General features: G+C 60.8%; 5 protein-coding genes across 9 annotated transcripts; all 5 read right to left on the minus strand.

The window, feature by feature from the left end:
* Positions 1 to 142: 142 nt before the first annotated feature.
* On the minus strand, positions 143 to 3,350 carry ZGLP1 (zinc finger GATA like protein 1). Its single transcript, XM_048932913.1, has 6 exons — positions 3,344 to 3,350; positions 2,632 to 2,899; positions 1,390 to 2,202; positions 911 to 1,014; positions 727 to 826; positions 143 to 495 (listed from the first exon to the last, which is right to left on the minus strand). Exons 1-6 carry the CDS (start codon positions 3,348 to 3,350, stop codon positions 348 to 350), a joined length of 1,440 nt encoding a protein of 479 aa, XP_048788870.1. The 3' UTR covers positions 143 to 347.
* Positions 3,118 to 4,673, minus strand: FDX2 (ferredoxin 2). The gene is made up of 4 exons (XM_048932918.1): positions 4,453 to 4,673; positions 4,263 to 4,369; positions 3,757 to 3,844; positions 3,118 to 3,589 (listed from the first exon to the last, which is right to left on the minus strand). The coding sequence occupies exons 1-4, from the start codon at positions 4,590 to 4,592 to the stop codon at positions 3,433 to 3,435; spliced, it is 492 nt and encodes a 163-aa protein (XP_048788875.1). The 5' UTR covers positions 4,593 to 4,673; the 3' UTR covers positions 3,118 to 3,432.
* Positions 4,674 to 5,768: 1,095 nt separating this feature from the next.
* Positions 5,769 to 11,268, minus strand: RAVER1 (ribonucleoprotein, PTB binding 1). 3 transcript variants are annotated; one of them, XM_048932914.1, is made up of 12 exons: positions 10,856 to 11,265; positions 10,111 to 10,177; positions 9,432 to 9,907; positions 8,951 to 9,142; positions 8,387 to 8,502; positions 8,060 to 8,141; positions 7,619 to 7,721; positions 7,012 to 7,142; positions 6,785 to 6,875; positions 6,408 to 6,532; positions 6,236 to 6,286; positions 5,769 to 5,924 (listed from the first exon to the last, which is right to left on the minus strand). In XM_048932914.1, the coding sequence occupies exons 1-12, from the start codon at positions 10,991 to 10,993 to the stop codon at positions 5,856 to 5,858; spliced, it is 1,641 nt and encodes a 546-aa protein (XP_048788871.1). In that variant the 5' UTR covers positions 10,994 to 11,265; the 3' UTR covers positions 5,769 to 5,855. The 3 variants fall into 3 exon arrangements, with proteins under 3 accessions (XP_048788871.1, XP_048788872.1, XP_048788873.1); XM_048932915.1 differs by having other exon boundaries at positions 8,069 to 8,141; positions 10,856 to 11,263; XM_048932916.1 differs by lacking the exon at positions 8,951 to 9,142 and having other exon boundaries at positions 10,856 to 11,268.
* A 693-nt stretch (positions 11,269 to 11,961) lies between these two features.
* Positions 11,962 to 23,633, minus strand: TYK2 (tyrosine kinase 2). 3 transcript variants are annotated; one of them, XM_048932934.1, is made up of 24 exons: positions 23,413 to 23,633; positions 22,730 to 22,883; positions 22,242 to 22,365; positions 21,608 to 21,752; positions 21,139 to 21,302; positions 20,493 to 20,877; positions 19,761 to 19,937; positions 19,073 to 19,230; positions 18,881 to 19,004; positions 18,307 to 18,499; positions 18,107 to 18,216; positions 17,518 to 17,697; positions 17,343 to 17,430; positions 16,443 to 16,570; positions 15,933 to 16,068; positions 15,457 to 15,608; positions 15,220 to 15,370; positions 14,922 to 15,019; positions 14,351 to 14,543; positions 13,837 to 13,955; positions 13,271 to 13,443; positions 12,679 to 12,796; positions 12,476 to 12,586; positions 11,962 to 12,239 (listed from the first exon to the last, which is right to left on the minus strand). In XM_048932934.1, exons 1-24 carry the CDS (start codon positions 23,524 to 23,526, stop codon positions 12,105 to 12,107), a joined length of 3,630 nt encoding a protein of 1,209 aa, XP_048788891.1. In that variant the 5' UTR covers positions 23,527 to 23,633; the 3' UTR covers positions 11,962 to 12,104. The 3 variants fall into 3 exon arrangements, with proteins under 3 accessions (XP_048788891.1, XP_048788892.1, XP_048788893.1); XM_048932935.1 differs by having other exon boundaries at positions 23,424 to 23,521; XM_048932936.1 differs by lacking the exons at positions 22,242 to 22,365; positions 23,413 to 23,633 and having other exon boundaries at positions 22,730 to 22,837.
* A 709-nt stretch (positions 23,634 to 24,342) lies between these two features.
* CDC37 (cell division cycle 37, HSP90 cochaperone) lies at positions 24,343 to 27,241 on the minus strand. Its single transcript, XM_048932917.1, is given in 9 exon segments — positions 24,343 to 24,725; positions 24,811 to 24,883; positions 25,127 to 25,245; positions 25,247 to 25,315; positions 25,401 to 25,523; positions 26,028 to 26,143; positions 26,577 to 26,682; positions 26,915 to 27,068; positions 27,070 to 27,241. Coding segments are annotated over 9 exon segments (1,068 nt in total). The 5' UTR covers positions 27,192 to 27,241; the 3' UTR covers positions 24,343 to 24,539.
* Between the last annotated feature and the right edge of the window lie 236 nt (positions 27,242 to 27,477).

Below are 27,477 nucleotides of genomic sequence, written 5' to 3' on the forward strand. Positions count from 1 at the left end.
ATCACATGGGAAAGAACGCCCCGCCCTCACCCCATAGCGACCAATGGGAAACCTCAAATCCCACCCCCTCCGTACGCCCGCCCCCTACTCCCATAGCATCCAATGGGGACCCCCGAACTCCGCCCCGCACCCCTGCCCCATAGCCACAAACAGGACCCCCAAATCCCACCCCATAACCCCACTCCTCAGGGGCGGGGGGTCCGTTACTGCCCCCATTGTCAGTCCTGGGGGGGTCCATTGCCCCCCATTATTAATCTGGGGGGGGGAAGTCCATTCTCAGCCCCTTTCCTTAGGGGGGAGCCCATCTGCTCCCCATTATCACTCCTGCGGGTGGGGGAGGCCCGTTCTCACTCCTGGGGGGGGTCCATATGAACATCCCCTCCCCGAGGGGGGTCTTCAGCCCCGCACTGGGGGCACCGCGCCGCAGGCGGGGGGAGGGCGCTCCTTCTCGGGACGCTCCAACAGCGGCGACAGCGTCGGCGGTACTTCCGGTACCTGGTGTGTGTGGGGGGTAATTAAGAGCGATATTAATATTAATTAGGGTTTGTTTAATATTAAGTAGGGTGGTATTTTGTCTCCATTAGGATCATATATTGGGAGTGGGGGTAGATATGGGGGTCCCCCTCCCCCCTTCTGGTTTTATTTGGGTTTGGGGGGGGAAGGGGGTTATGGCGGTGCCCCCTTTGGGTTTTATTTGGGGGAGGATTTATGGGGTGCCCCCCTCACCGGATCCCGCAGGCGTTGCACAGCGGGGTCCCATTCTCTGCCGCTCGCCATAATGGGGTCCGTTGGGTTTTGCAGGAGGCGCAGCTTCGCGGGGGGGGCCCTAAGGGGGGGGCGGAACAAAGTAAGGGGGGGCACCGCTGGTTTATGCCCCCTCGCTTCCTCCCCCAGTTAAAGGACAACGTACCTGGAGCGGGGGGGGCACTGCGTTCGTCTTCGGAGCTGCTCCCCGCCCCCTTCCTCACCTTCGGGGGTCGGCGGTGCGCGGGGGGGCCGCGGGGGGCGCCGAAGCTGTGGAGAGAGGGGAGGATGTTGGGGAGGGAGGGGTGTTAGGGGGTGTCAAAGGGGGATATTTGGAGGGGGAGACATTGGGGTTGGGGAGGGCGTATGGGGATATTTGAGGGGGGGGCACATGGGGGTTATGGGGGGGACTCAAGTGGGTATTTGGGAGGGGGATTATGAGGAGCACATATGGGGGCACACATTAGGTTTATGGGGGGGACTAGGGGGGCACATGGGGCTGTGGGAAGTTGTGGGGGAGGGGCACATGGGGGGTGGGGGACACAAGGGGACGCTGTGGGGGGGGTGGGGAACACGAGGACATTTGGGGGGGGGGGGGGCGGGGGGCATGTGGAGGTTATGGGGGGGGCATCCAAGGGTGCTGACCTGCGGTGGGCAGTGATGAGGAGCCCCCCTCCACCATCGGCCCTGCTAGGGAGGGGGCCCAAACGAAGGCTGAAGGTGACCCCACGGAATGAGGGGTCCCGGGGGTCCGCCCCGCGCCGGGGGGTGCGCGATTTGCGGCGGGGGGGGCGGGAAGGGGAGGGGGTCCCTAAGTTGGGGGTCTTCGAGGGGGAATTAGAAAGGGTGGGGGGATCCGGGGGGGTCCTTAAACTGGGTGTCTCCAAAAGTGGGGAGGGGCCCAAAGGGGTCTCCAAAGATGAGGGGGGTCCTATAGGGGTCCCCAAAGGAGTAGAGGGGCCCAAACTGGGTGTCTCCAAAAGTGGGAGGGGTTCCGTATGCGAGGGTGTCTTCAAAGGGGACTTCAAAAGGGCGCTAGGGTCCGGGGGGGTCCTCAAATTGGGGGTCTCCAAAAGTGGGAGGGGTTCTATAGGGGTCTCCAAAAGAGGGGTGGATCCTAAAACTGTTCCCAAAGATTCAGGGGTCCCCAAATTGGGGGTTTCCAAAAGGGACTCCAAAAGTGGGGAAGTCCCTGAAATCGGGGGGGTCCCTAAAGGGCTTCCCAAAGGGGTCCCCAGATCGGGGGGGGTCCCCCAAGGGGTCCCCAAATCGCTATCCAAGTGAGGGGGGGTCCCCAAATCGATAGCCGGAGGGGTGCCCAAAACGATGCCCGGGGGTGTGCCCAAAAGAGGGGGGGTCCTCAAAAGAGGGGGGGTCTCCCAACATTGGAGGCTGATGAGGCTCAGGGCATCCCCATCCCCAATGCTGGGAGGGCGTGGGGGGGTCCCGGGGGGCGCGCTGTGAAGAGAAGTGGGGGATTAGAGACAGATCCTGGCCGCGCACCCCCCTTCCCCCCCCATAATTTCCCCCGTTTTCCCTTCACATTTCCTCCTCTATTCCCCCCCACTTTTCCACATTTTCTCTCCCCCCCCAACTTTTACCCATTATTTCCTTCTCCCCCCCATTTTCCCCCCCTTCTGCCCCCATTTCCCCCCCTCATTTCCCTACTACCCCCCCAACTTTTCCCCATTATTTCCTCCCTCCCCCCCATTTCCTGACTTCCTCACTGTTTTCCCCACCCCCCTACTTTTCCTCGTACTTTTTTTCTTTCCCCCCGCTTTCCCCCCTTTTCCTCATTATTTCCCCCCTTTTCCTCCTTCCCTTCTACTTTTCCCCCTTATTTCCTTCCCCCCCCCCCCCCCCCCCCATTTCCCCGCTCCCCCCCACCTGTTCCCGGTGCCCCCCCCCCCTCCGCGCTCCGTTTCCGTGCGTTGTTGGATGTTCTGCGAACTCCAGCGCCGCTCCCGAACCGAACCGGGAAACCCAACGGGGATGGGACCGAACCGGACCCGACCCGGATCAGGAACGGAACCGGGAAACTCAGCCACACCAAACCGAGACCCGAACCGGGAAACCCAACAGGGATGGGACAGAACCGGAATCCGAACCGAACCGGGACGGAACCCAGCCAGGATAGGACCGACCCGAACCGGGACTCAAACGGAGGCTGAAGTGAGGCGAGAAGGGAACCAAACCGGCAACAGAACCGGATCACAGCGGTACCAAATCGGCTTTAAATCAGCCGCAGCTGTGAGGGGGAGGGGAGGGGAGTGGGGCCCTATGGGGCAATGGGATCCATGGGGCGGGCGAGGGGAGGGGTCCTATGGGTCCCACCCCCCCACATCCAAAAAAAAGAAACCCAACACCATCAGCTCGGGGGGTCCCCATAACATTTTATTTAAGGGGGTGTCCCCATTCCATCCCATTATATCTCATTATATTTGGGAGGGGAGGGTCCTCATCTCCATTGCTGTCAATGTATTTTATTTTTTGGGAGGGGTCTCCATCCAATCCCATTATATCTGGGGGGAGGGGGGGAGCTCTGCATCTTCATCACTTCTAACATACTTTATTTTAGTGGGGGGGGCGGTGACCCCACTTCCCATTACATTTTATTTTGGGGTGGGGGTCTCCATCCCATTATATTGGGGGAGGGGGGGGGTGTTCCGTCCCCCCCCCCAGCTCCTGTCAGTGCCCTTTGGGGACGTGGCCGTCCACGTAGAAGTTGCGGGTGACGCGCGGGAGAGTGAAGACAGCGCCCTCCAGCGACGGGAGGAGCGTCAGCTGGCAGCACAGCCGCGACTCCACGCGCAGCTGCGGGGCTGTATCCAGGAGGTCCTCCTCCCTAAGGTGGGGGGGGGCAAAGAAATTAATTAAGTTATTAAGTGGGAAGGAACACTGGGGAGGGGGATGGGGTGGCGATGATAGGGGGATTTGAGGGAGCACAAAAATAGGGGGGGGGCTCATTTGGGGAGGGGGGTCTCAGGGAGTCTTTGGTGGGGAGGGGGTTACCTCTCGCTGGGGGGGGGCAGACGCTCCAGGTGTGGGGTGCTGACGTAAACGTGGCACGTGGAGCACGCCAGGGATGCCTCACAAGCCCCTATGGGTGGAGGGGGGAAGGGGGGGGGGAAACGTGAACACCCAGGACCGCCCCCCTCCCCCATTCCCAGTCCCATTCCTGATCCGGTTTCAGCCCCCCAAACCCATTCCCAGTTCTAATCCCACTCCCAGTGCCACCCCTAATCCCAATCCTGCTCCCAACGCCTGGCACAATTCCTGCTTCCTCTCCCATTCCCACACCCCACAACCTCCGACAGCCCCCCATACCCCTATAGGAACCCCGCATCCCATAACCCCCACGGGAACCCCGTAACCCCCCACCACACTCCGGATCCCCCATAGGAGCCCCACACCCCTATTCCTGCATCCTCTATAGGAACCCCGCATCCCCTACAAAAACCCCTCACCTCCAGACCCCCCCGCAACCCCCCCCATAGGAACCCCGCCCCCCCCCGTACCCTCAATAGGAACCCCGCACTCCCTGGCGAGCTGTAGCACGTTGTCCCCCACGCGGCCCCGCGCCTCCACCCTCCGCCCCGCACTGTCCACGAACACCACGTTCACCCTACGGAAAGGACATGGAGGGGGCAGTCAGCACCACTCTGGGACCCCCTCCCGCACCTCCCCGCCCCCGCCCCGCACCCACACGGCTCTTTCGGGCTCCTCCGCCGCCGCGGTCCCGCACAAACCCCGCGCCGCAGTGCTGCGCAGCAACCGCCGCCACAGCGCCCCCATGGGGGCGGCCATGTTGGGCGCCACGTGACCGCACCGCGTGACTGAAGCGTCATCAGACTGCGGCGGAAGTGGCTCAAAGCTCAAACGGGGACCAAAGGGGGCGTGGCTTAAAGCTCCATAGGAACAAATGGAGGAGGCGTGGCGTAGGGCTCAATGGCCAACAATTGAACGGGGATGGGGGGCCTATATGCGAAATGCGGGGGGCGCACGCAGTGTGGTACCTTGCAGGTGGGGGGGCGACAACACAGGGGATCCCAGAAATGAGGGGGGACGACGACAAGGGGTTCCATGGATAATGGGGGGACACACAGGGGTCCTAGAATGGAAGGGGGGGCACTATGGCGATCCAATAGGCAAAGTTGGGGGGGGGGAGGAGGGGCATTAGAAATAATGAGACCAAAGCAAAGTTGGGGGGTTGATATAAATATAGCTTTACTTTGAGAAGAGTTCATCCCTTGGGGGGGGGGGAATGAGGAGTGTGCCCCCACCCCCCAGCAAAAAGAAACACACTGAAATGTAACGGAAATAAAACAGGAGAGGGAGGGGGTGGTCGACCGGCACAATTCCTGCTTCCTCTCAACTCCCCCCCCCCCCAAAAAAAACCAGCAGTTAAGGCGAGGAGCGTGGGGCAGGGACATAAAACGTGATCCCCCATCTCCAAATGGAGCTCCGTGTGCTGCGATATTGGAAGGGGGGGAATTAAGGGGTGGACCTCTCCCAAAAAAGTGGGGGTGTGGAGGATCTAAAATAGGGAGAAATGGCCCCAAAAAAAGGAGAATTGGCCCCAAAATGGGGATCTTCAAAAGGCGGGGGGGCAGAGGTTGTGACCCCCCCCCCCGATACTTTGAGCCATAGGGGAAACATGGGGGGAGGGGGGGGGGGAAGAGGGTCTGACACCCCCACACACACACTGTGCCTTTGGGGAGGAACGTGGGTCCCAAAATGGGGGGGGGGACAGCCCTAAAATTGGGAGAAATGGCCCCAGAATGGGGATTTTCCCTTGGGGGGGGGGGAGGGGAATAGAGGGTCTGACTCCCACCTCCCCACTTTGTGGAATGGGGAGGGAGGGTAAGGGGGGGGCACAGCCATGCCTTAAAAAACACCCCAAAAGAGGGAAAAAATAATTAAAAAAGAATCAGTTTTCATGATATTGAGATCAACGGGGGGGGGGGGGGGGGGGTAATTTGGAGGGAGGGGTAATTTATTGGGGGGGGGGGGGGGGGGGGGGGGGTCCTTAAAAGATGCGTTTCCGCTTCAGATAGGAGTCGGCGTAGTGCCCCCCCAGGCCCTGGGAGTGCTGCCCCACATAGCAGCCCTCAGGGCTCCGCTCGGGGGGGGGGCAGCAGCTGAGACCACGTCCTTTTGGGGGGGGGAGGCACGGGGGTCTGCAATATAGAAGGGGGGGCATGTTTACACCCCAACATCTCAGTGCTCCCCCCTCCCCCACAGAATCCCCCAATAAAGACCCCCAGACACCCCCATACAGCCCCCCTCAGACTCCCCTATAAAGCCCCCTCATAGAGTCCCCCCCTCAATAGACCCCCCTTAATAAAGCCCCCCCAATAGAGCCTTCCCTAATAGAGCCCCCCCCAAACCTCCCCATAGATCTCCCCGTGACCCCATTATAGACCCCCCCTCAATAGAGCGCCCCCCCAGCCCCCCGCATAAGCCCATATGAAACTGGGGAGGGTCTCACCTTGGGTGGGGCACTGTGCGATGCTGGCAGCGTGGGGGGAACGATGGGGGTCTGGGGGGAAAGGGGACACAATGTGGGGGGACATGATGTAGGTGGGCAAAATGGGGATCTGTGGGGTTCAGGGAAGGATCTACAGGGCAGAGGGGGATCTGTGGGGCAGCCCCACACGTACCCCCTCAGTGGTGGCTCCAGGTGATGGCAGCAGTGGCTCTCTGAGGGCTGATGAGATCCGCGCTGTGGGGCCGGTGCCCAAAATGCTGTGGGGTGGCAGCGCCAACGCCTGGGGGGCAGCGATGCCTGGGGGGGAGGAAGAGTGCTATGGGGCTGCGCTATGGGGCAGCGCTACGGGGTGTTATGGGGCAGAGTGGGGTGCTATGGGGTGCTGTGGGGATGGAGCGGGGCAGAGTTGTGGGGCGCTACGGGGCATTATGGAGCAGAACTGTGGGGTGCTGCAGAGTTACGGGGCTCAGCAGTGGGGTGCTGTGGGTATTACAGGGCTGGAGCTGTGGGGCTTTGCGGAGTGCTATGGGGCAGTGCTGTGGGTCTGACCGGTGATGCTGGGCGGCAGCAGGCTGCGCAGATTGAGGTAGGGGTTGCGGGGAATCCTGAAGTCCTTCGGTGGCTCCCCCAGCAACGACCCCTGCAACGCAACCACCGCCGCGCCGTCAGCCCTCGGAGGACCATTGACGCCCAACCCGGGCGCTGTGACCTGAGCCCCACGGCTGGAGGTGGGGCTCCAAAGGAACCCGCTGTGCTGCCACCCCCTGCAGGCTCACCGCGGGGCTTGGAGCAGCGCCGGCGCTCCGCCTGTTGGTGGGGCCGAGGAGGGATGCGGTCAACAAGGGGCCGTCACGATCTGCCACCACGGGAACGCCGCCCAACGGGGGGCACGGGGGGACGTCACCGCCTGTAGGGGGGGAATACAGTGGGAACGGGTCCTGGGAGGTCAGAGAAGGGGTGGGAAGGGGCCTGAAAGGTCACGGAACGGGCCAGAAGGGTCCCGGAAGGTCAGAGAATCGGTGGAAAGGGTCCTGGAAGGTCCTCATAGGTCAGAGAATGGGTTGGAAAGAACCTGGGAGGTCTAAGAATGGCATGAAAGGGTCCCGGAAGGTCAAAGAATGGGTCATAAGGGTCTTTAACGGTCACATAATGTGTTGGAAGGGTGCTGCAAGGTCACAGAAGAGATCAGGAGGGTCCTGGAAGGTCATAAAACGGGTTGAAATGGACCTAGAATGTCATACAACGAGTCAGAAAGGAAGTGGAAAGACATCACAGGGGTTGGGAAGGTCCTGGAAGGTTGTAGTGCCATAGAATGGGTTGGGAAAGAGCTGGAAGGTCTCGGAAGCGCAGGCTGGGTTGGGAAGGTCCTGGAAGGTGCCATACCGGTGGCGGTGTCCCCCAGCAGCGGCGCAGCGTTCACTGTTGGCATTCCCACGACGCCGTGGGGCAGCACCCTCAATGGTGCCTCCCCCAGCAGCCCTGGCTTCTGCAACACAACGCACCCAAAATTCACCTTTTTCACCCCAAAACTGCTCGATCTCGCCCCAAATTCCTCCATCCCCCAATCTCAAATTCCTCCATTCCCCAAATCCCCTCAAATTGCCCCAACGCTGCCCAACTTTGCCCCAAATCCCTCCATCCCCAACCTCAAATTCCTCCATTCTCCAAATCCCCCAAAATTGCCCCAAATTCCCCCAAACTGTCACACATCCCCCCAGATCTCCCCAAATTCCCCCCAAATGCCCCCAACCCCCCAAATTGTCCCCAATTGCCCAAAATTGCCCCAAATTTCCCAATTTCACCACAAATCCTCCCCCCTCTTACGCCCTGTACCCGCATTGGGTTCTGCAGCACCGACTGCAGCACTGTGGGGCAGAAGGGCAGCAATGGGGCAGCGCCGAGGAGACCTATGGGGCACAAACACACATATGGGGCTGCCCCACGGCGCTACGGGGCCAACACCCAATGCTATGGGGCTGACATTCAAGGCTATGGGGCAGCCCCCCACTCCTGTGTGGCTGCCCCCTTACCCTGTTTGCCCTCTGGCACTGTGGGGCAGCCCCACAGCACTATGGGGCCAAAACCCAATACTATGGGGCAGCCCCCCTTACCCCATTAACCCCTCTGGCACTATGGGGCCACCTTCCTTACCCCCGTTTGCCCCCGAGGGCTCCGTGCAGCAGTGGGGCAGCAGTGGGGCTGCGGAGGGCACTGAGGATCTGCAGCAGTGTGGGGTCAGGGAGGAGTCCTCGGCCGCGGCTCTGAGCCTGTAAAAACGGGGCAAAAAAGGCCAAAATTGAGCAAATCGTTCCTAATGGGGTCCTTTCGAGACCCAATCCCATAAGAGTCCCTAAAAACGCCATGAATGGGGGCCTTCTACTGGGCTGGGAGGAGGAAAAATCCCCAAATTTTGGAAGACTCAGCCCCCAGTTTGGAGCCCCATTCCCTAACGAGAGACCCTAAAAATGCCATTTCTGGGATTTTGCTGGGGTGGGAGAAGTAAAACGCCAAATTCAGTCGTAATTCCCCGACGTGGGGCCCCTCGGAGCCCCATTCCCACCCCCAGTCCCCCACAAGTGCCATCTGTGGGATTTTGTTGGCTGGGAGAAGGAGAGCCCCAAACCCAGCCAGAATCCCCCAGCGGAGCCCCATTCCCCCCACAGCCCCCCCTCAGAGCTTTCTGTGCGCGTGGAGCGGAGCCCCGCACGGCCGTACCGCAGTGCGCACGGCAACGAGGGCGGGCAGCATTTTGTGGCCTGGCAGCCCGGGGGCGCAGAAGGACACGCAGACACGGCTGCTGCCCACCAGAGCGCCGTCCATGGCGGCCTGCACGCGTTCAGCGGCGTCTGCTGAGTCGAATTCCAGCACGGCGAATCCCAGTGGCTGCCCGTCCGGCCCGCAGGCCAACTGTGGGCATGGGACCGTGAGACCCAGCGTCCGCCCCAAAAGCCCCATGTCTGCGCCCCCCGCCATCCCCGCATCCCCTCGGCAACGCACCCCTCCCAGCTCATTCCCCAGCCCCCTTCCCACCCCCAAACCCGCTCCCCATCCCCATCCCCCCACCCCGTAGCCCCTCCCTCCCCCACACCTGACAGAATTCGGGGCCACACACCCCCAGAAGACTTCCTGAGCCCCTCCGCACCCCCATATCCCCAAGGAGGAAACCCCCTACCCCACACCCCCCCTCACCCCGTACCTGACAGAATTTGGGGCCGCACACCCCCGAGAAGACCCTCCGGAGCCCCTCTCCATCCGTGTAGCCCCTGGGCAGCCCCTCCACGCACAAACACCTGGAGTGCAAGTCCTCCTCCTCCATCAGCTCGCCTCCTGCATCGCACCGACGCACGAACAGCACCTGCGCACCCAGCGCCCGGCCCTGCAGCTCAGCCTGTGCCGCGGCGGCCGCCTCCTCGTGCAAATACTCCACGAAGCCGTAACCCTTGCAGCGCCCCGACGCCCGGCTGTGCACCAACCAGCACCGCCCCACGGCGCCGTACGGCCGCACCAACGCTTCCCATGGCTGCTGGCTGCAATGCCGGGGCAGGTGGGCCACGCAGAGCAGGGCGCTGCACGGCTGCACTTCTGCGTGCAGGCGGTGACGGCGCAGGGTGCAGCGCTGCAGGCGTTGCAGGGCGCGCTCAGCTGCGGCGGCGTCTGACAGCGTGATGGAGGCTGAGGGGGAAGGATGTGGGGGGGTGAGAGGGGCCCTAGGGGTCATCTGTCGGCCCCAAAGGACCCCCAGGACCCGTGGGGCCATCTGTGAGCCCCAAGGACCCCAAAAGGGCCCACAGATCAAAATCCCGTGGCCTTACAGGGTCTCTGCCCCCAACTCTCTGCTCGTTAATTACTCTCCCCACATAATTAGTGCTGCTCACCCGTTCCGCTGTGCCTGTCCACAAAGCAGTGCTGGAGCTCAAAGTCGCACAGCATTTCTTGCACCTCCTGAAGGGGGGGGAACACACCCAAATATTCCCCCAATTCACCCCAAATTGGGCCCATTTTCTGCCCCACATAACGGAGCAAAGAGGGAATTGCAGAGCGGAGGTTCAGATGTGCTTTCCCATACCCCCCCAAATGTTGGAGGTTCAACCCAGTGCCCCCCCACCTCAGCCCCAAATGACACCCCATTATAGAGACCCCCATCCCCCCCCAGAGACCCCACTGCCCCCCTCCCATGCCCCCCCCAGAACTCCCCCCTCAGCCCCACTATCCCCCCCCCACGCCCAATCCCCCCCTCACAAAGATCTCACTGCCCCCCAGTCCCCATTCCCACTCTTCCCTCAGCCCCCCAGCTCCGAAGCCCCCCGTTGAGATCCCGCTGTCCCCCCCCATGCCCCACTCCTCCCCCACTGTCCCTCAGACCCCCTTCTCCCCCCAACTCCTCTCACAGACCCTCCCCCAAATTCCTTTAACCCTCCCCCCCAAATCATCTCCCTGCATCCCCAGACCTCGCTCCCATCTCAACCCTCCCAAGAAATTCCCCTTAAACCCCCCCCCCCCTCCCAAACGAGGCCCCACTTGCCCTCCAGGCTCCATTCCCCAGGAATCCACGCCTCCCCCAAGACCCCCTAAACCCCCCAGGCCCCACTCCCCGCCTCCAGGCCCCGCTCCGCTCCCCACCTGCTTGCTGACATCGGCGGGGCAGCCCCCGGATGACCACTTTGCGGCGGTTCCGGAGCCGCCGAGCGCGCACCTCCGCCGGGTCAGCGGCGGAATCTCCTCAGCTGGGACCCGCTCAGCCGCCGCCACCGCCGCCATTTTGGTTTCCCGCCTCCCTTCTATTCAGCCAACAATTCGCTCTCCCATTGGCCCGCCCTCCGGAGTACGGAGGGCGCTGATTGGGGATTGCGAAAAAAAAAAAACAAAAGAAAAACCGGGAGCAACGGCGGCGCGGGTTGGCTGAGAGCAGCCGCTCGGGAGCATTGTGCCTTCCGATTGGGTGAAGCGAGAAGGGCACCGCCCCCCCCCGTTGCTCATTGGTTGGTTAGTTAAGGCCACGCCCCTCAGCTGTCCCGGCGCCGAAATTTAAAGGGGTGGCGACACGCTCAGCCCTATGGGGGTCTGAACAGCCCCCAGAGACCCCATATGGTCCCCCAACCCCGTAAGGCCATCTCCCCCATCTAGAACTCTTCCTGCCCCCCCCCCCCATAGAGCCCTCAAGACCCGCCCCCCTAAAGAAAAACATGAGCCCCCCATCTCATCCACCTCATAGGAACCCCCAGACCCTCTGTGCCCCATGAGGATTCCCCTGCCCCCCCCTCAATGCCCGCCCCATATTGTCTCCCCCCCACAATTCTGCCCTTCCACAGGACAGCACACATCTGGTGTCGTTACAGCCTTTATTGGGGTCCTCTCCAAAAAATGAGGTCTGGGGGAGGAGGGGGTCACACAGAGGCAATAAATATGGGGAGAGGGGCAGCACTCCCACTCCCCTTACGTACAACTGGGAGGGGGCACATGAGGGTCTGCTTAATTCCTTGTCCCCCCCCCATACCCCCTCAGAAAAAACAAAAGGCATTTGGAGGGGGGGGGTCCTCATCCTCTTTGTCACATTTGGGGGGGGGCACCAACATTTGGCAATGGTGGGGGGAGAGGATAACGCCCCCCATATTCACAGTGTTTGGCCCTGTTGGGGTGGATTGGGATGTGACCCCCCCCAAAAAATATTAATTAGCAGAAAAAAATTAATTAAAAAGTACCAAACAGCCCCAAAAAGGGGTGGGGGGGGGGGGGGGGGGAGGGGAGCAAAAAAAAAATTAAAAGAAATATTAAAAAGTAATTAAATACCCCAAAATTGGGTGTGGTGGTCAGGGAGGGGTCCGTGGTGGTGGCTGGGGGAGTCCAGGGGTCCGAGGGGATTCGGGGGTCCTCAGAGGACGCTGAAGACGGAGGGCGGAGCAGAGCCGTATTTGAGGCAGAAGGAGCGCAGCAATGGGATGAGGTGGGAAAATGTGGGGCGGAAAGTGGGGGCTGCATCCCAACATGTCTGCAGGACCCGGTACAGCTGGGATGGGGGAGAAATGGGGGGAAGTGAGGCAGAAGTGGGGGGAAATGGGGGGGAAACGGGTCAGAATGGAGGGAAATTGGGGGGGAAAAGGGCAGAAATACGTGGAAAAAAGGGGGAAAAGAGGGGAAAATAGTGAGCAGAAATGGCATCGGGTGACCCTCACCCACAGGGACAGCCATGGGGATACTTATGGGGCAGGGGGTCCCACTTATGGGGCAGGGGCTGCCCCTCACCTCGCAGGGACAGCCACTGGGACACGGCAGCCTCCGTCCGCTCTCCAGGACCTCCATCAGCCGCAGCACCGTCATCTGCCCCTGCGTGGCCCCAATCATCTCCAGGAACTTCTGCTTTTTGGGCGGGGGGAGGACGACACACACAGGGGTCAGAGCCGCTCGCCCCCCTTATTTGGGGACCCCCTCCCCCAATCCAGACCCACCGCTGGGGGGCTGAGCGCAGGGTGGCAGTGGGTCAGCAGCTCGTAGAGCGTCACTCCAAAGGACCACACGTCCGATGCGAAGGAGAACTTGCACTCCCTGAGGCACTCCATGGCGAACCTGGGGGGCACTCGAGGGGCATACTTATGGGGCACACTCATGGGGACACGCTTATAGGGGCACTGGGGGGTGGGCACAATGGGGTCACTCTTATGGGGGCACAACGGGGACACCGCGGGGACATTTTGGGGGCACAATGACGACGTGGGGTGACAGGGACCCAACGGAAACCTTATGAGGTCCCTATGGGGACACAATAGGGATTCAGTGGGGGCATGGGGGTACAGGGACCCAAGGGGGACCCAACAGGGACCCTACGGGGACCCAATGGAGACACAATGGGGACACAAAGGGGACCCAATGGAGATCCAATGGGGACATGGGGTGACGGGTACCCAATGGAGACGCTATGGGGACTGCACAGGAACTCTATGGGAACCCAATGGGAACAAAAGGGGACCTAACGGGGGGCCCGAAGGGGGACCCAACGGGGACCCAATGGAGACCCAACGGGGACACAGGGTGACGGCCCACCAGAAGACGGGGCTGTCGCCGTCGTCGCGCACGCGGTAATAATCGCAGCCGTGGGGCAGCGCTTTGGCCAGGCCGAAGTCACCGATCTTGACGCGGCGCTCGCTCTCCAGCAGCACATTGCGGGCTGCCAGGTCCCGGTGGATGTAGTGCAGGGAGTGCAGGTAGGCCATGCCCTGAGGGGTGGGGGGCGTTCGAGGGGGAAGTGGGGGATGGGAGGGGGCAGGAGGGGGCGCTGAGGGGCTCATAGGGACACAAATGGGGCATGAAGGGGTTCGTAGGGACACAAATGGGGCACAGAGGGGTTTATAGGGACACAAATCGGGCACAGAGGGGTTCATAGGGACGCAAATAAGGCACAGAGGCACTTTTAGAGAAGAAAAACAGGGCTGGGTCCATTTTCTGCAGAGGGTAAACGGGGCTGGGACTGTTTCTGGGGTGGGGAAATGGGGATGGGAAATTGGGGTTGGGACCGTTTTTGGGACGGGAAGATGGGGATGGATGGAGCCATTCTGGGACGGAAAGATGGGGATGGGACCATTTTTGGGGTGGGAAAGGCCGGCCCCCACCTCACAGATCTGCTGGGCAAAGAGGAGGATGCGTGGCAGCCCCACACGGTGCCGGGGCAGGAAGTCCCGTAGGCTGCCCAGCGGGACGTACTCCATGATCAGCTGCACCATCTGCTCCCCTGGGGGGAGAGTGGGGGACAGTGGAACCCCAAAATTGGGGTCCGATGCCCCAAAACACGACCCCCCGAACATGAGAGCTGACCCAAACCTCAACCAGGAAGGGGAAATCCCCAAAACTGCATTTGGAGCATCCCGCAGGGTGATCCCGAACCCCAACCACGTCCCCAGTCAGGAGAGATGACCCAAATCCCAACCATGACCCCAACCGCTGGAGGTGCTCCAAACTCCAGTCATGAGCCCAACCTCAACCCAACCATGAGAGGTGACCCAAACCCAACCCCAACACCGTTCTTGAGAGACATCCCAAAACTCAGTCACAGAAACCCCCCCCAAATTCCCTTCTCAGCACCCCCAAGCCGCTGCCGGGGGCGGCCCCACAGCGCTCCCACCATACCCTGCTCACTGCAGCAGCCCTTGTATTTGACGATGTTCTCATGGTAGAGGGTCTTCAGGATGGCGATCTCCTTCTTCCAGCTGGCCAACAGCTGCGGGCTGCAGCCGGCCTTCAGGGACTTCACAGCCACCATCTCACCTGTCCCGTCGTTGGTGGGGTCGTAGCAGTAGAGGCCCACCTTGCCAAAGTGACCCTGAGGGGACGCACGCAGTGTGGGGGATGCGCAACGGGGTCAGCAGTGCGCTTGGGATTGTGGCAACCAGTGGTCAACCGATGGCCAACCAATGGCCAACTAATGGTCAACCAATGGCCAACCAATGGCCAACTGATGACTGGTCGACCCACGGTCAAATGTTGGCCACCAGGACCTCCTCTGGTCCTTCTCCAGAGCAGCTCAGCCCCAACCCACACTGCTGTGCGTGGCTCCCTAGGAGCAACACCCTGCACTTGGCCTTGTAGAACCCCATGAGGTCCTTCTCCATCCCATGAGGGCCCTTCCTGCCCCACGAGGTCCCCCTCAGCCCACCCTTTTCACCCAGACCCACACCAAGGACCACCATGACAGACCCACCTCCCCCAACTCGCGAATCTTTTTCAGGTAACGCTTCTGGAAGACGGTGGGGTCGGACACGGGGAGGTCAGGGTTGACGGAGGAGACGTCCACAAGGTCTGGAAGGGACAGAGGTTATGGGGAGGGTGGGATCTGAGCACTCTGTGCCCCCTACCCATGCCATATGGACACCATTTTTGCTCCGGTTTCACACCCCAGGTCCCTGAATTAAGAAGGAGCGATGGGAATGGTGATGGACCACCACCACCCAATGGGAGAAGCTTCTATGGGGCAGAGGAGGTGTGGGGCAGGGCCTCACTGTGGGGCTGCAGCTGGGTCAGGTCCCGCAGGACGGTACGGAAGGACGGCCGCTCGGCGGGCGCGTAGCTCAGGCACTGCTGGATGAGGGCAGCCAGGTCCTGGCAGGACGGCTCAGGCAGGCGGTGCTTTTTCTCATAGAAACGCTCTTTCTACAAAAAAATATTGGAAAAAAAAATATGAATTTTAGGGTCTCCTCACCACGGAACACGTGTGGGGAAAATGGAGATGGGGGCACCTCGGCCGGCGTGCGCTCCTTGAGGGGGACGTCGGCGTCGAAGCAGATCTCCAGCAGTGTGGTGCCGAAGCTCCACTTGTCGGCCGCCGGGTGGAGGCTCCCCACGTCCTGAATGCACTCCGGGGCGATCCATGGGATCCGATCCACCCGTTCTGGGGGGTGAGGGGTGGGGGGAAGGGGGCACGGTGTGGTGGATACAGGGAGGGGGTCCCAGTAGGAGAGCGTACCAGTAGTTAAGGCGCTCTCAGTGGGAGGGTCCCAGTAGGAGGGGTTCCAGTAGGTCTTGACTCCAACCCTAACCCAATTCCATCACAACTCCACCTAACCCTGTCCCCACCCAGTCCCAACCACGTCCTAGAGTCAAACAGAACCCCACCCCAACACTATGGCTATCCTAACTCCAACCCCAATTCCAACTGCAATCCCAACTCCTCCCCAACCCCCACGACGCAGGGAGGACAGCGGGGACACCTCACCTTCCCGGGTCAGCGCAGTGAAGCTGACCCCAGGGTCGCTGAGCTTGACGAAGGGCTGCGTGCCATCACCCAGCCCCGTTCGCGCCAGCAGGACGTTCTTGGCGCACACGTTGCCGTGCACCAGGCTCTTGTCCTCCTGGGGGAGCAGGGAGAGGCGCAGTGTGGGGTTGGGGTCACCTCTCCGTCCCCCCGGCCCGGTTTGTTTTGGCCACCGGGGCACACTGCTGGCTCATGGGCAACTGTTGGCCAACCGTTGGTCAACCGTTGGTCAACAATTAGTAAACCGTTAGTCAACCGGTGGTGAAACAATGCTCAACAACTGGTCGACAGCTGGTCAATAATCAGACAACCACTGGTCAATCAGTAGTCAACCATTTGCCAACTACTGACCAACCACTGGTAAACCACTGGTCAACCATTAGTTAACCACTGGTCAAGCACTGGTCAAACCCCCCCAAAATGGGTGTCTCCGCGCCTCTAGGCAACCATGGGGACACCCCCATGTCTCACCAGGTAGCTCAGGGCGCTGGCCAGCTGCTTGGCCACTGTGATCTTCCACCCCACGGGGACTCTGCCCTTCTCCTTCCGCAGGAGGACGTCCAGGGGGCCGTGCTCCACAAACTCCTCCACCATGATATCTGCAGATGGAAATAGGGGAGGGGCTGGGAAAGTCCTTGAAGGTCATAGAATGATAGATCTGGTTGGGCTTGAGTTGGAAGAGTCCTTAAAGGTTATTGAATGGGTTGGCTTGGGGTGGGAAGGGTCTGTAAAGGTCAGAGAAACACAGAGCAGGTTGGAAGAGTCATTAAAGACCACAGAACTATGGAATGGTTGGTTTGGAAAGGTCCTTAAAGGTAACAAAATGGGTTACATTGAAAGGGATCTTGATGATCAGAGAACCATAGAACGGGTTGGAAGAGTTCTTCAAGATCATAGAACCACAGAACGAGAGAGATTTAGGTTGGGAAAGTACTTGAAGGTCACAGGGTGACAGAATGAGCTGGGTTTGAGTTGGAAGTGTCCTTCAAGATCACAGAAGCACAGAACATTTGGGTTGAAAAGGACCTTGAAGACCACAGAAACATGGGATGGGTTGGAAGGGTCCTTAAAGGTCACAGAACCGTGGGATGGGTTGGAAGGGTCCTTTAAGACTACAAAACTATGGAATGATTGGGTTGGAAGGGTCCTTAAAGGTCATAAAATGGGTTGGGTGCGGGTTGGAAAAGTCCTTCAAGATGACAGAACCACCAAACCACAGAACGGCTGTGTGGGAAGGGTCCTTACAGATCACCAAACGACCAAACCACAGCACAGTCAGTTCAGAAACACTCTGAACCCCCCTCAGCCCCACCCCCACCACGGGTGGGCGCCCCGCTCACTTTTTGGGACAAAAAGCACGGAATCACTCACTCTCGGATCCCCGCACGCAGACGCCGTGCACGAAGGCCAGGTGGACGTGCGACACTTGGCTCATCAAGCTGGCGGTCTCGAAAAACGCCTGCAGAGAGAACGTGCCAAAGAGCCGTGGGCAAAGAGCCGCGGGCAGCCCGGTGCCGGCAGGCAGTGGGTGGTGGTGGGGTCTCACCAGGGCGATGTCGCGGTGGGTCGGGTCCAGCACTTTGAGCACCACGCGCATCTCGCGGCCGTCGCTGTTGTTGTTCTGTTCGGTGGAGAAGTATTCGGCCTCGTCGGGCCCGGCAGCACCGCGGACATTCAGGACGCCATCGTAGATGTGGGTGCGGGTGCCCTGGCCCAGGTGGGCTCGCTGAGGGTGGGAGGAGAAGGGCAGATGGTGGCCCGGTGGTTGATCACAAGCCTGTGGTGTGCCCTCCTTGGCCAAGATGGCCGCTAGCATCCCGGTGGCCAATGACTGACCATTGGTTGACTACAAGCCAACGGCACTCCCTCATTGGCCACAATGGCCACTGACATCCCAGGGACCAACCAGTGGCCAACAGCTGGCCGCGAGCCGACGATGTGCCCTTGTTAGCCAAGATGGCCACTGGTGTCCCTGTGGCCAATGGCTGACCATCGGCTGGCCAACAGTTGTTTTTTTGGTGCAGATGGGACTGGGGGATCCCCAGAGGTCCCCTCCTCCCCCCATGGCTCCGGGATCGCTCCAGGTCTCCCTCCTTGCCCCCACACCACACAGATGTGGGGCTGAGCCCCCCAACCTGAGTGATCTCATCCTTGCGGATCTGGTGGAAGCTGAGCTGGGTCAGGTTGAGGATCCCCTTCGCGTTGTCCTTCACCTTCTGCGTGGTGATCAGCAGATCCGAGATCTCTGCCAGGAGAAGGAGCAGATGTCCAGCGGGCCGCGCCGACAGCGCTGCGCCCCCCTTCACGGCGGAAGGAAAGGGGAATCGGGCCGAACCTCCCGGTTTGGGCAGGCAGCACCGCTTCACCGTGAAGCTGTCGTCGCCGGAGCGCAGCGTGCAGCCCTGGAGGGCGTCCAGCAGCGCCCGCACGGTGCGGAATTCACGCTCCCAGCCCTCCAGCACGAAGGAGCTGCCCTTCTTCTGGATGCGGAACTGGCGGAACTGGAGGGCGCCCGGCACAGCGGGGTCCTGGGGGACAGTGGGTGGTGCTGGCACTGATCTGTCAGCCAATGCCTGGAGGAGCCCTGCAGGTTCTGCTGGACCCCACTGGGATCCCCGTGTGACCGGTGGAGCCCATTGGGTTCCTATTGAGACTGGTGGAGCCCATTGGGTTCCCAACCTCAACCCTCAAAAGGGGCACACGGATTCCCCCTTCCCACTCCTCTCATCAGGCAACACAAATTAACAGCGCAGCCCAGGAACTAGAGGACGCCCTACATCGACACCGCTTCCTTCCACCTCCTGCAGCGAGCTCTGCTGCAGCTCCTGAGCTCAGGCGGAACCCCAAGATCAGCAGATTTCCAGTCCCAACAACCATCTCCTCCCCCCGATGTGGGACAGTTGCGGTACCTCCTGGTGGTCCCTCTTGGCCACAGCCAGAATCACCCTATCGAAGTCCAGGACGCTCCAGCGGAGGACGTAGAGCCCCTCCTCGTGCTCCTCCCGACGCAGTTTGGCAAAGACAAACTCCTCCCTGCGGAAGGGGAAACGCTGTGGGGAACCCCGAGGTCGCGGGGCGTTGCAGCGGGGCGCGGGACGCACTGCATGGGGCCGTGGATGCCGTTGAGGATGCTCATGACGAGGCGCGGCGGGGCCACGTCGTGGCACAGGTAGTGGTTGGAGTCGGCCGTCAGTCGGAAATAGCCGTCGAGCAGGGAGATGAAGGAGAGAGCGCTCGGGTGGGACGGGAGGAGAACCTCCTGGGAGGGGGGGGGAGGCAATGAGGTGTGGGGAAGCGGAGTCCCCACATCCCAGAAGTCAAAGGGTTGGAGGGGACCTCTGGGTCTCTGCTGGCTTGCTGGCCAACCGCTGAGTCAACCCCTGGGTCAACTAATGGTCAACCTTTGTGTCAGCTGTTGAGTTAGCCACTGGTCAACTGCTGGTCGACAGCTGGTCAACGCTTTGTCAACTGTTGGTCAACTGTTGTGTTAGCCAGTGGTCAACCCTTGGTCAACCGTTGGTCTTAACAAGTCAACCACTACAGTGGCTGTTGGGTCAACCCTTGGGTCAACTGCTGGTCTTAATTGGTCAACAACAGCATTGACAGCTGGTCGACCATTGGTCAATCATTCAGTTGACTGTTGGCCAATGTTTGGTCAACCCTTGGGTCAACCTGAACCCCACTGGTCCTTTCCATCTTTCACATCCAGGCAGCCCCAAATACATTCAATCTCCACCCAAAAGCCCCAGCAAGAACCAACCCCCCCCCCTTTCCCACTGCAGCGCTCACCATGCACTTGTTGTCCTGCCGGTGGACGCAGACCCTGCGCTCCTGGACAACGATGTGGGTGATCTCTTGGAAGTCACAGAAGTGCACCCATGGGGGCTCCGGTGGTGCCGGGGGTTCCGGATCCTTCCGTCTGCTCCTCCGCCCGAAATATCCGCGGTGGGAGACAACCTCAACGCTCTGCAGAGCGAAATGGAGCATTGGGAACAGCGGGGGTGGGGCTGGGGGGGCCTCGAGGTCCTTTCCAACCCAACAGTCACGTTGTTCTATGACCTTCAAGGGCCCTTCCCACACATCCTGTGGTTCTGTGATCTTTAAGGACCCTCCCAACCCAAATGGAACCTATTCTAAAACCTTTAAAGATCCTTACAACGCAACCAATCTGTGGTTCTGTAATGTTTAGTAATCCTTCCACCACATTCCATGATTCTTTAATCTTTAAGGACCCTCCCAACCCTAATCCAACCCATTCTACACCCTTACAGGACCCTCCAACCCAGCCATTCCATCATTCCATGATTTTTAGGGACCCTTTCAACCCACTCTGTGGTCCTATGATCTTTAAGCACCCTTCCAACCCAAATCCAACCCCTTCTACACCCTTTCAGGACCTTTCCAATCCAAAACCAACTTATTTCAGGTTCTTTAAGGACACTCCCAACCCAATCCCACCCCATTTTACCACCTGTAAGGACCCTCCCACCCCAAACCCATCCCAACCCCCCACGAACTCACCCGGCTGGGCACGGGCCGCCACTGGATCCCACCGGTGCCGCTGACCAGAACCTCGTGGCTGACCGAAGACTCCCCGGGGGACGCCGCGTCCCCGCGCTCCGCCATCGCGTGCCCCCCATTGCCGCAGGGCTGTGCCTTCTCCCCTTCGTTGGAGACGTCCAAGGAGAGCACGGCGAAGCGCTCGGAGCCGAAGCGCGGCGCCAGCAGCTCCAAGGTGGCCAAATATTTGAACATGACGTCCTCCTCCGTCAGCGTCCCCGCGCCCACCGTGTGCCGCTGGAAGCGCCGCACGAACTTCCGGAAGACGTTCTTCATTCGGAGCCGCGTCACGGCGCTGCTCTGCTGGATCTGGAGCCGGAAGGAGCGCGGGATGCACGCCTTGAAGCTGTGGGATGAAGAGGGTGGGAACAGCAGAAGCGCTGTTGGAACGTCCCAATGCTCCGACCCCAAATCCCCAAAATCCCGACCCAAAATTCAAACCCAAAAACCCAACCCCAAATCCCCAAATCCCAACCCAAAATCTTGACCCCAAATCCCGACCCAAAGCCCCCACCCAAAATCCCCAACATCCCCACCTCAAATCCCCAAATCCTGGCCCCAAATCCCACCCCACAGCCCCTCAACTCCCACCCCCATGGGTGCCCACCTGTACTTCCGTGCCACTTCCTCGAGGCAGCGGCCGCTGTGGAGGGCGATGTGGCAGAGGTGCAGCACGGCCATGCCCAGGCTCTCGTTTTTGAAGCGCTGTACTTCCTGCTCCGACCGGAAGTCCGTTAACGATGCCACATCGTTAATGAAGTCGAATTTTCCCTGTGGAGGGGAAGAACACCAGATGGTGATGGGAAGAGAGCTTGAAGGAGGCTTCCCATCCAACTTTCCTACAGTTCTATGACCTTCCAGGACCCTTCCAACCCGTTACATGGTTCTATTACCTTCCAGAACTCTTCCAACCCATTCTACAGTCCCATTACCTTCCAGGACTTTTCTGACCCATTCTGTGGTTCTATAACCTGTAAGGACCCTTTCAGCCCAATCCTTCCATTCTTCTATTATCTTTAAGGACCCTTCCAACCCAACCGTCCCTCATTTCTTTGACCTTTCAGGACCTGCCCCACCTGTTCAAACAGATACTGGAAGGACGCCCTGTCGAGCACGGCCGTGCCGCGCGGTTTCTCTCCGGTGCCCTCGTTGTGCCGCGGCGCGTGGCGGAAGACGGCCGGCTCTGCCTCGTTCATGCCGTGCCAGTTCCGGAAGTAGAACCTGAGGTGAGAGAGCCGTGGTTCTGTGATCCGTAAGGACCTTTCCAGCTTACCGGATGTTTTTTTTAATCTGCAAGGACTTTTCCAACCCATCCCACATTTTTTTATTCTTGCCTGTAAGAATCTTTCCAATCCATCCTGCACAATTTTAATCTGTAAGGACCTTTCCCACACAACCCATGTGTTTTCAATCTGTGAGAACCTTTCCACTCCATCCCACGGCTTTTTAATCTTTAAGGGCCTTCCTATCCCCCCCCATGCTTCTGTAATCTGTAAGGGCCTTTCCAACCCATCCCATTCTTCTGTGACCTGTAAGGACCCTCTCAAACTACTTCACAGCTCAGTGACCTTCCAGGATCCTCTCAACTCACTCTATGGCTCTACAACCTTCCAGGACCCTTCCACTCCAACCATCCCATCCTTCTGTTCTCTTCAAGGACCTGGCCAGTCCCACCCCAGGGTAGCTGTGAGCTGACAGGACCCGGCTCACCGGATGCGGAAGTGCAGGCGGCGGTCGCGGTCCTCCACGGCACCGAAGCGGTGGTTGGGCGGCAGCCAGGTCCTGGAAGGTGCATCATACAGCGCGAACAGTGCTGCGCAGCGTGGGGAGATGCCTGTGGGGACAGCCAGGTGGGTCCTGGAAGGTCACACAACTGGAGGGTGGGGGCAGGGGGGTCCTGGAAGGTCACTGAATTGTGGGATAGGAGAGTCCTGGAAGATGTAGGGTCATGGGGTGGGTAGGGACGGTCCCTAAAGAACACAGGACCATGGGATGGGTCGGAAAGGTCCTTACAGATCACAGGACCATGGGACAGGTCAGAAAAGTCCTTACAGATCACAGGACAATGGGACAGGTTGGTAAGGTCCTTACAGATCACATGACTACAGGATGGGTTGGAAAGGTCCTTACAGATCACAGGACCACAGAACCCCCTCGCCACCCCCCCTTAATTAGTGGCTAACGAAGCTCCCTCTCACCGAGGCGCCGTGCCAACTCCACGCAGATCTCCTCAGCACTCGGCGCTCCGCTCCCATCGCTCCGCCATTGCTCCTCTCCGCCCCCATCCCCCTCCCCGTGCAGGAAAATGGCGACACCGGGGGGGCTCACTGCGCTCCGGCACAGCGACATGGCCTGGGGGGGGTAATTAGTGGCACGGTTAATGAAGGGGGTGGGTTGGGTAGTGGGAAGGGACCCACCTGGTTCTGGGGTTGGGGCGTAACATGGTGGTGACCTGTGGGGGGGAGGAAGGGGGGGTGGGTGGGGGGGATCCTGAGGGGCCTATTGGGGGGTCGGGAGGGTCCCAAAGAGCGGGGGGAGCGGGGGCAAGGAAAGGGATCCTAAAGTGGGGGGAGGGGATCCCAAAGCAGGGGAAGGGGGTAGAATATGGGGTCAGGGAGGGGATCCCGAGGGATAGATTGGGGGGGAATGGATTCAGAGAAGTGGGGGTCCCGAAGGGGGGCGAGGGGGGAGGAGCAAGGAAGGGGATGCCAAGTGTTGGTGGGGGTCATGGAAAGGATCCCAAGGGGACGAGGGATCCCATAAAAGCTGCAGCCAATGAGGATGGCGGCTCACAGCCCCGACCCCCACTCCCACCCCAAACACCCCCAGCCCCACATCTCCCCACAGTCCCTGAACCCCAACCCCACAATCCCTCACACACCGGCTTCTCACCGCTTTCACTTCCGTCCTGCTTCCGCTTCCGCTTCCTCCCCCCGCTTCCGGTTCCGCCCCCCGCTTCCGCTCCGGCTTCGCTTCCGCCGCCGCCACCGCCCATTGTAACCGGAGACGCGCGCTGCCATTGGCCGAACGCTGCCGGGGGACACGCCCCTACGCGGGAGCGGAGCTCGCGGAAGAGCGGGGCGTTTTTTGTGAATGGCGTAGCTGTGAGGGGGCGGGGCTTATTGATGTGGGCGTGGCCTGAATGGGGCGTGGCCACGGGCAGCACTGAATGAATGGGGTACGGCTTTGGGGGGCAGGGGGTGCGAACTGGGCACGGGGGTGGGGGGCAGACGGGCCGAACTGTGGAGGCACAGCTCGATATGGGGTGGGGGTCACCCACACTTGGGGGGCTGGGGTTACGTGGTGCACATCGGGGGGCAGAGCAGAATGTTGGGGTGGAAGTGGTTGAAACTGGGGGGGTTGGGGGGGGAGGGCAGATGGAAATGGGGTGGAAATGGGCCAGACTGGGGGGGCACTGAGGGACGGGGGGGGGGGCACAGCTGGGGGTGGGGGAGCAGGTGGCTCCAATTGGTGGGAGGGGGTGCAGCCACTGTGTGCAGTGCTGTTGTGGGGCTGGGAGCGATGTGGGGGGGATGGGGATCTGTGGGGCCGGGTGGGGATGAGTCGCTGTGGGGCAACGGCTCAGCAGGTCTGTGGGACGGAGGGTCCAGGAATCTGCAGCTGGGAACAGCGGCCCTATGGGGCAGTGAGTCTGGGAATCTCTGGGGCGGCGTTGCAATGATGGGGCTAAGAGCTCCACAAAGAGGGACGACCGGCCATCGCTTCCATCACTTTATTGGTGCTGAGCTGAGGAGGGCGGGGCGGCCAAAAGTTGGGGGGGAGAGGGGGGGGCAGCAGCTGCCCTGGGACCCCCCCACCCCCAGCCCCACAAGTGCAGGGGGGTCCCACCCCCAAACAGAGCCGCCCGCCCCCCCTCTCCCCCCCATGTGTGTGTGTGTCTCCAAAAGTGGGCAAAGCGAGGGGGGGGAGAAGAGAGCGCGTTGCGCCCCCCCGGGGGGAGAAGTGGGGGGGAGGTGAATGGGGACAGGGCCACTTGAAGGGGGGGGTTCAGGCCTTCCCCTGCCCCCCCTCCTCCTCCTGGCTCTCCTTTTGGATTTCTTCATAGAGTGCTTCAGGGCTGCCCCCCCCCGCCTGGCCCGTGTGCCCCCCCTGCCCCCCACCCTCAGCTGCCGCTTTGGCGTTGGGGACCCACAGCCCCGAATCGATGCAGCGCTGCATGTGGTACTTCGCCTCCTGCAGCAACAAGAAATGGGGGGCTGTTATGGAAGGGGGGGCAGAGGGTAGTTGTGGGGTGTGGGCGTTGGGGGGGGGCACTCACGGTGGGGTCCATGCGGCTGATGGTGTCCTGCAGCATCTGCACGTCTTTGGCATCGAAGCATTTCTGCAGCTCCCTGTGGGGCAGAGAATCGTGGGGGTGGTGACAGGAGGGTTGCGATGTGGGGCACAGAGCGGGGGGGGCACCGACGGGGGCAACGGCCTCGATGGCTCAAAGTGCAGAAAATCACTGAAAATGGGAATTTCTCCCCAAAAGCGCCACGCTCGCGCACTGTGAACCTCGGCAGGGTTACGGCCAAAGCTCCAAAGAGAGGAAAGCCCCAAACGTGCAGATCGGAGGCCAAAATCGTCGCACTCACGGGGTGGGGAGCGACTCGTAGACGTCGACGGGGGTCGAGGCCGCCGGGCCCCAGGCGTTCTCTGCCGGCTCCTCCTCCTCGTACTCCTTCATCGCCCTCTCGATGCGCGCCTTGGCGCGGACCGCGCACGCGCTCCTTGAAGGCCTCCAGCTCGTCGTTGAAGCCCTCCATGTACTGCTGGTCGGCGGTCTGCGGGGGGGGCGGCCCGTTCTGGGTGGGAATCCCCTCCTTCTGGGGCTTTTGGGGGCTCTGGGGGGTGGGGGGCGACGCTCACCTTGATCTTGGTGAAGAACTGGCGGAAGCACGCGCGAGGATCCACCTTGAGACTCTTGGCCAGCTCCAGGATGAACTGCATGACGATGGTCTGGTGGGCGACCTGCTCCATCAGAGCCTGCTTCTGTGGGGGCGGGGGGTCAGAGGCCAAAGGGAGCCTCAAGAAAACCCTTAAAAGCACCCAAAAGGAGCCCCGAAAGGAGCCCCGAAAGGAGGACAGCGCGGAGCACGGGCTGCTGCCCGGAGCCTTTCCCAGAAGGCTCCCCAGGAAAAGCCTCAAGCCGCCGAGGGGGGGGCCTTTCTGTCACCTTTTCCACTCAGAGCCCCTCAGCCCCCCCAAAAAAACCCAATCCCCAAAGGAACCGCCCCCATCCCCCAAAATCCCAAATCCCGGGGACAGGACTCATTCCCACCCCCTATTTCCCCACAGAACACCTCTGTGCCTCCCCTACCCCCTCACCCCCCAAAAAACCCAAAGTGTTGGAAGGGGGGAAGGGGGGGCTCCTTCCATCCCCTTCTCCATTTGGAGACGCTCAACACTCTTCCCCCCCCCCCAAAAAAAACAAACTCCAAATCACAGAGAGGAGGCACTGAACGCCCCAAAAAAAGGAGGCAGGGGGGTCCACACCTCCTCCACCTCCAGGTCGATGCACCAGATGACCAGGTAATTAGCAGTCTCCTCGCAAACGAGGTGCGGGTTGTCAGAGAGGTACTTCTGGCTGTCATCCCAGCGCCGCAGCATGCCTGGGGGGGTCCAAAATGAGACATCAACCCCCCAAAATAGAGAAATGTCCCCAAAAGGTCAGCCCTCAAAAAAGAACAATTCCACCCAAAAGAGAGAAATCAGTCCTCCAAAGGGAGAGAGAGAATGGTCCTCCAAAGGGAGAGATGAGAATGGTCCTCCAAAGGGAGAGAGAGACCGGTCCTCCAAAGGGAGAGGGAGACCGGTCCTCCAAAGGGAGAGAGAGACCCGGTCCTCCAAAGGGAGGAAATGTGGGAAATGAGGGAAATGTGTGGGGTGGGAGTGACCCCCAGGTTGGGGTGCAGGACAGGATGTGGGGCAGGATCCCAGGCTGGGGGGGGTGCGTGGAGGGGTTTGGGGCAGGGTGGGGCAGGACCCCCAGGTTGAGGGCTGGGGATGGGATGTGGGGGGGGGATGTGGGGCAGCCCCCCTCACCAAAGTGCTTGATCTGCTTCTCGTGGCGCTCCACGAAGGTTTTGTGCTTCTGCTCCTTCTGCTCCTCCGTCTCCTCCTTCTCCTCTGCCTTCACGTTGAAGACGCTCTGGGGGGGGGTGGGAGGGGGCACAATGTGACCCCAATGAGGCACCCATGGGGTGAGGGGGGGGTTAAGCCCAATGGGGGGACACCCACCCCAATGAGGAAGACCCAGCATGACCCCGAGGGGGCAGGACACCCAGTGGGGGGAGACCCAACGTGACCCCAACGGGGGACAACAATCCCAAGGCGTGGGGTGGGGATGTGGGGGGGGGGGGGGGGTACAGCCCCCGGCCCACCTTGCTGAAGCCATCCTTGCTCAGCGTGTCGACGTTCCAGGGCATGTTCTTCTCCTTCTTGCGCAGCTCCTCCATTTTGCTCTCCCAGTTCCTCTCCTCATGGCGCAGCTGCTGCGCCTCCGCCTGCAGCCTCTCCCGCTCCCCCCGGCCCCCCCGGACCCCCCCCGGGCTCCGCCACTTCCAACTCCTTCAGTTTCCTCTGGCACTCGGCGAGTTTCCGCTTGCATTCCCTGCAGCCCTTGTCCAGCTCCTCTTTCTCCTTCTGGAACTGCTCCATCCTCTCCACGCGGGCCTGGAAATGGGGGGGGGGGGTTGTCTCATGGTTTTGGGGCTTTGGGGGGTGAGGAGCAAGGAGCAAACTTCTCGCCCCCCCCACCTCCCATCCCAGTGCATCCAGTAGGGACAGCACTGAGCAGGGATGACTTCCTTAGGAAAAATGGGGGGGGGGGGGGGCGTTCAGACCCCTTCCCCCAAGGTGGGAAGAGGGGAGCTCAAAGTCTGTTATGTAAGACAACTCTGGGGAGGGGATGTTGCCCCCATGGAGACCCACATAGGGGCAGGGG

This window comes from Lagopus muta, unplaced genomic scaffold, assembly GCF_023343835.1.
Source record: "Lagopus muta isolate bLagMut1 unplaced genomic scaffold, bLagMut1 primary scaffold_150, whole genome shotgun sequence".
Taxonomy (NCBI): Eukaryota; Metazoa; Chordata; class Aves; order Galliformes; family Phasianidae; genus Lagopus; species Lagopus muta.

Excerpts from the sequence above, each read along its gene's own strand:
- ZGLP1 (XM_048932913.1), bottom strand. Across the intron at positions 2,203-2,631 it reads GGGGGGGGCACCGGGAACAG|CGCGCCCCCCGGGACCCCCC; the intron begins GTGGGGGGGAGC and ends TTCTCTTCACAG. Across the intron at positions 1,015-1,389 it reads CTCATCACTGCCCACCGCAG|CTTCGGCGCCCCCCGCGGCC; the intron begins GTCAGCACCCTT and ends CTCTCTCCACAG.
- FDX2 (XM_048932918.1), bottom strand. The coding sequence starts at position 4,592 with ATGACGCTTCAGTCACGCGGTGCGGTCACGTGGCGCCCAACATGGCCG. Across the intron at positions 4,370-4,452 it reads CGGAGGAGCCCGAAAGAGCC|GGTGAACGTGGTGTTCGTGG; the intron begins GTGTGGGTGCGG and ends TCCTTTCCGTAG. Across the intron at positions 3,845-4,262 it reads GTGCGGGGTTCCTATTGAGG|GGGCTTGTGAGGCATCCCTG; the intron begins GTACGGGGGGGG and ends CTCCACCCATAG.
- RAVER1 (XM_048932914.1), bottom strand. The coding sequence starts at position 10,993 with ATGGCGGCGGTGGCGGCGGCTGAGCGGGTCCCAGCTGAGGAGATTCCG. Across the intron at positions 9,908-10,110 it reads GGACAGGCACAGCGGAACGG|CCTCCATCACGCTGTCAGAC; the intron begins GTGAGCAGCACT and ends CTTCCCCCTCAG. Across the intron at positions 7,722-8,059 it reads ACCCAATGCGGGTACAGGGC|AAGCCAGGGCTGCTGGGGGA; the intron begins GTAAGAGGGGGG and ends GTTGTGTTGCAG.
- TYK2 (XM_048932934.1), bottom strand. The coding sequence starts at position 23,526 with ATGGGCGGTGGCGGCGGCGGAAGCGAAGCCGGAGCGGAAGCGGGGGGC. Across the intron at positions 21,303-21,607 it reads TCCAGTATCTGTTTGAACAG|GGAAAATTCGACTTCATTAA; the intron begins GTGGGGCAGGTC and ends TCCCCTCCACAG. Across the intron at positions 20,878-21,138 it reads GAAGTGGCACGGAAGTACAG|CTTCAAGGCGTGCATCCCGC; the intron begins GTGGGCACCCAT and ends TTCATCCCACAG.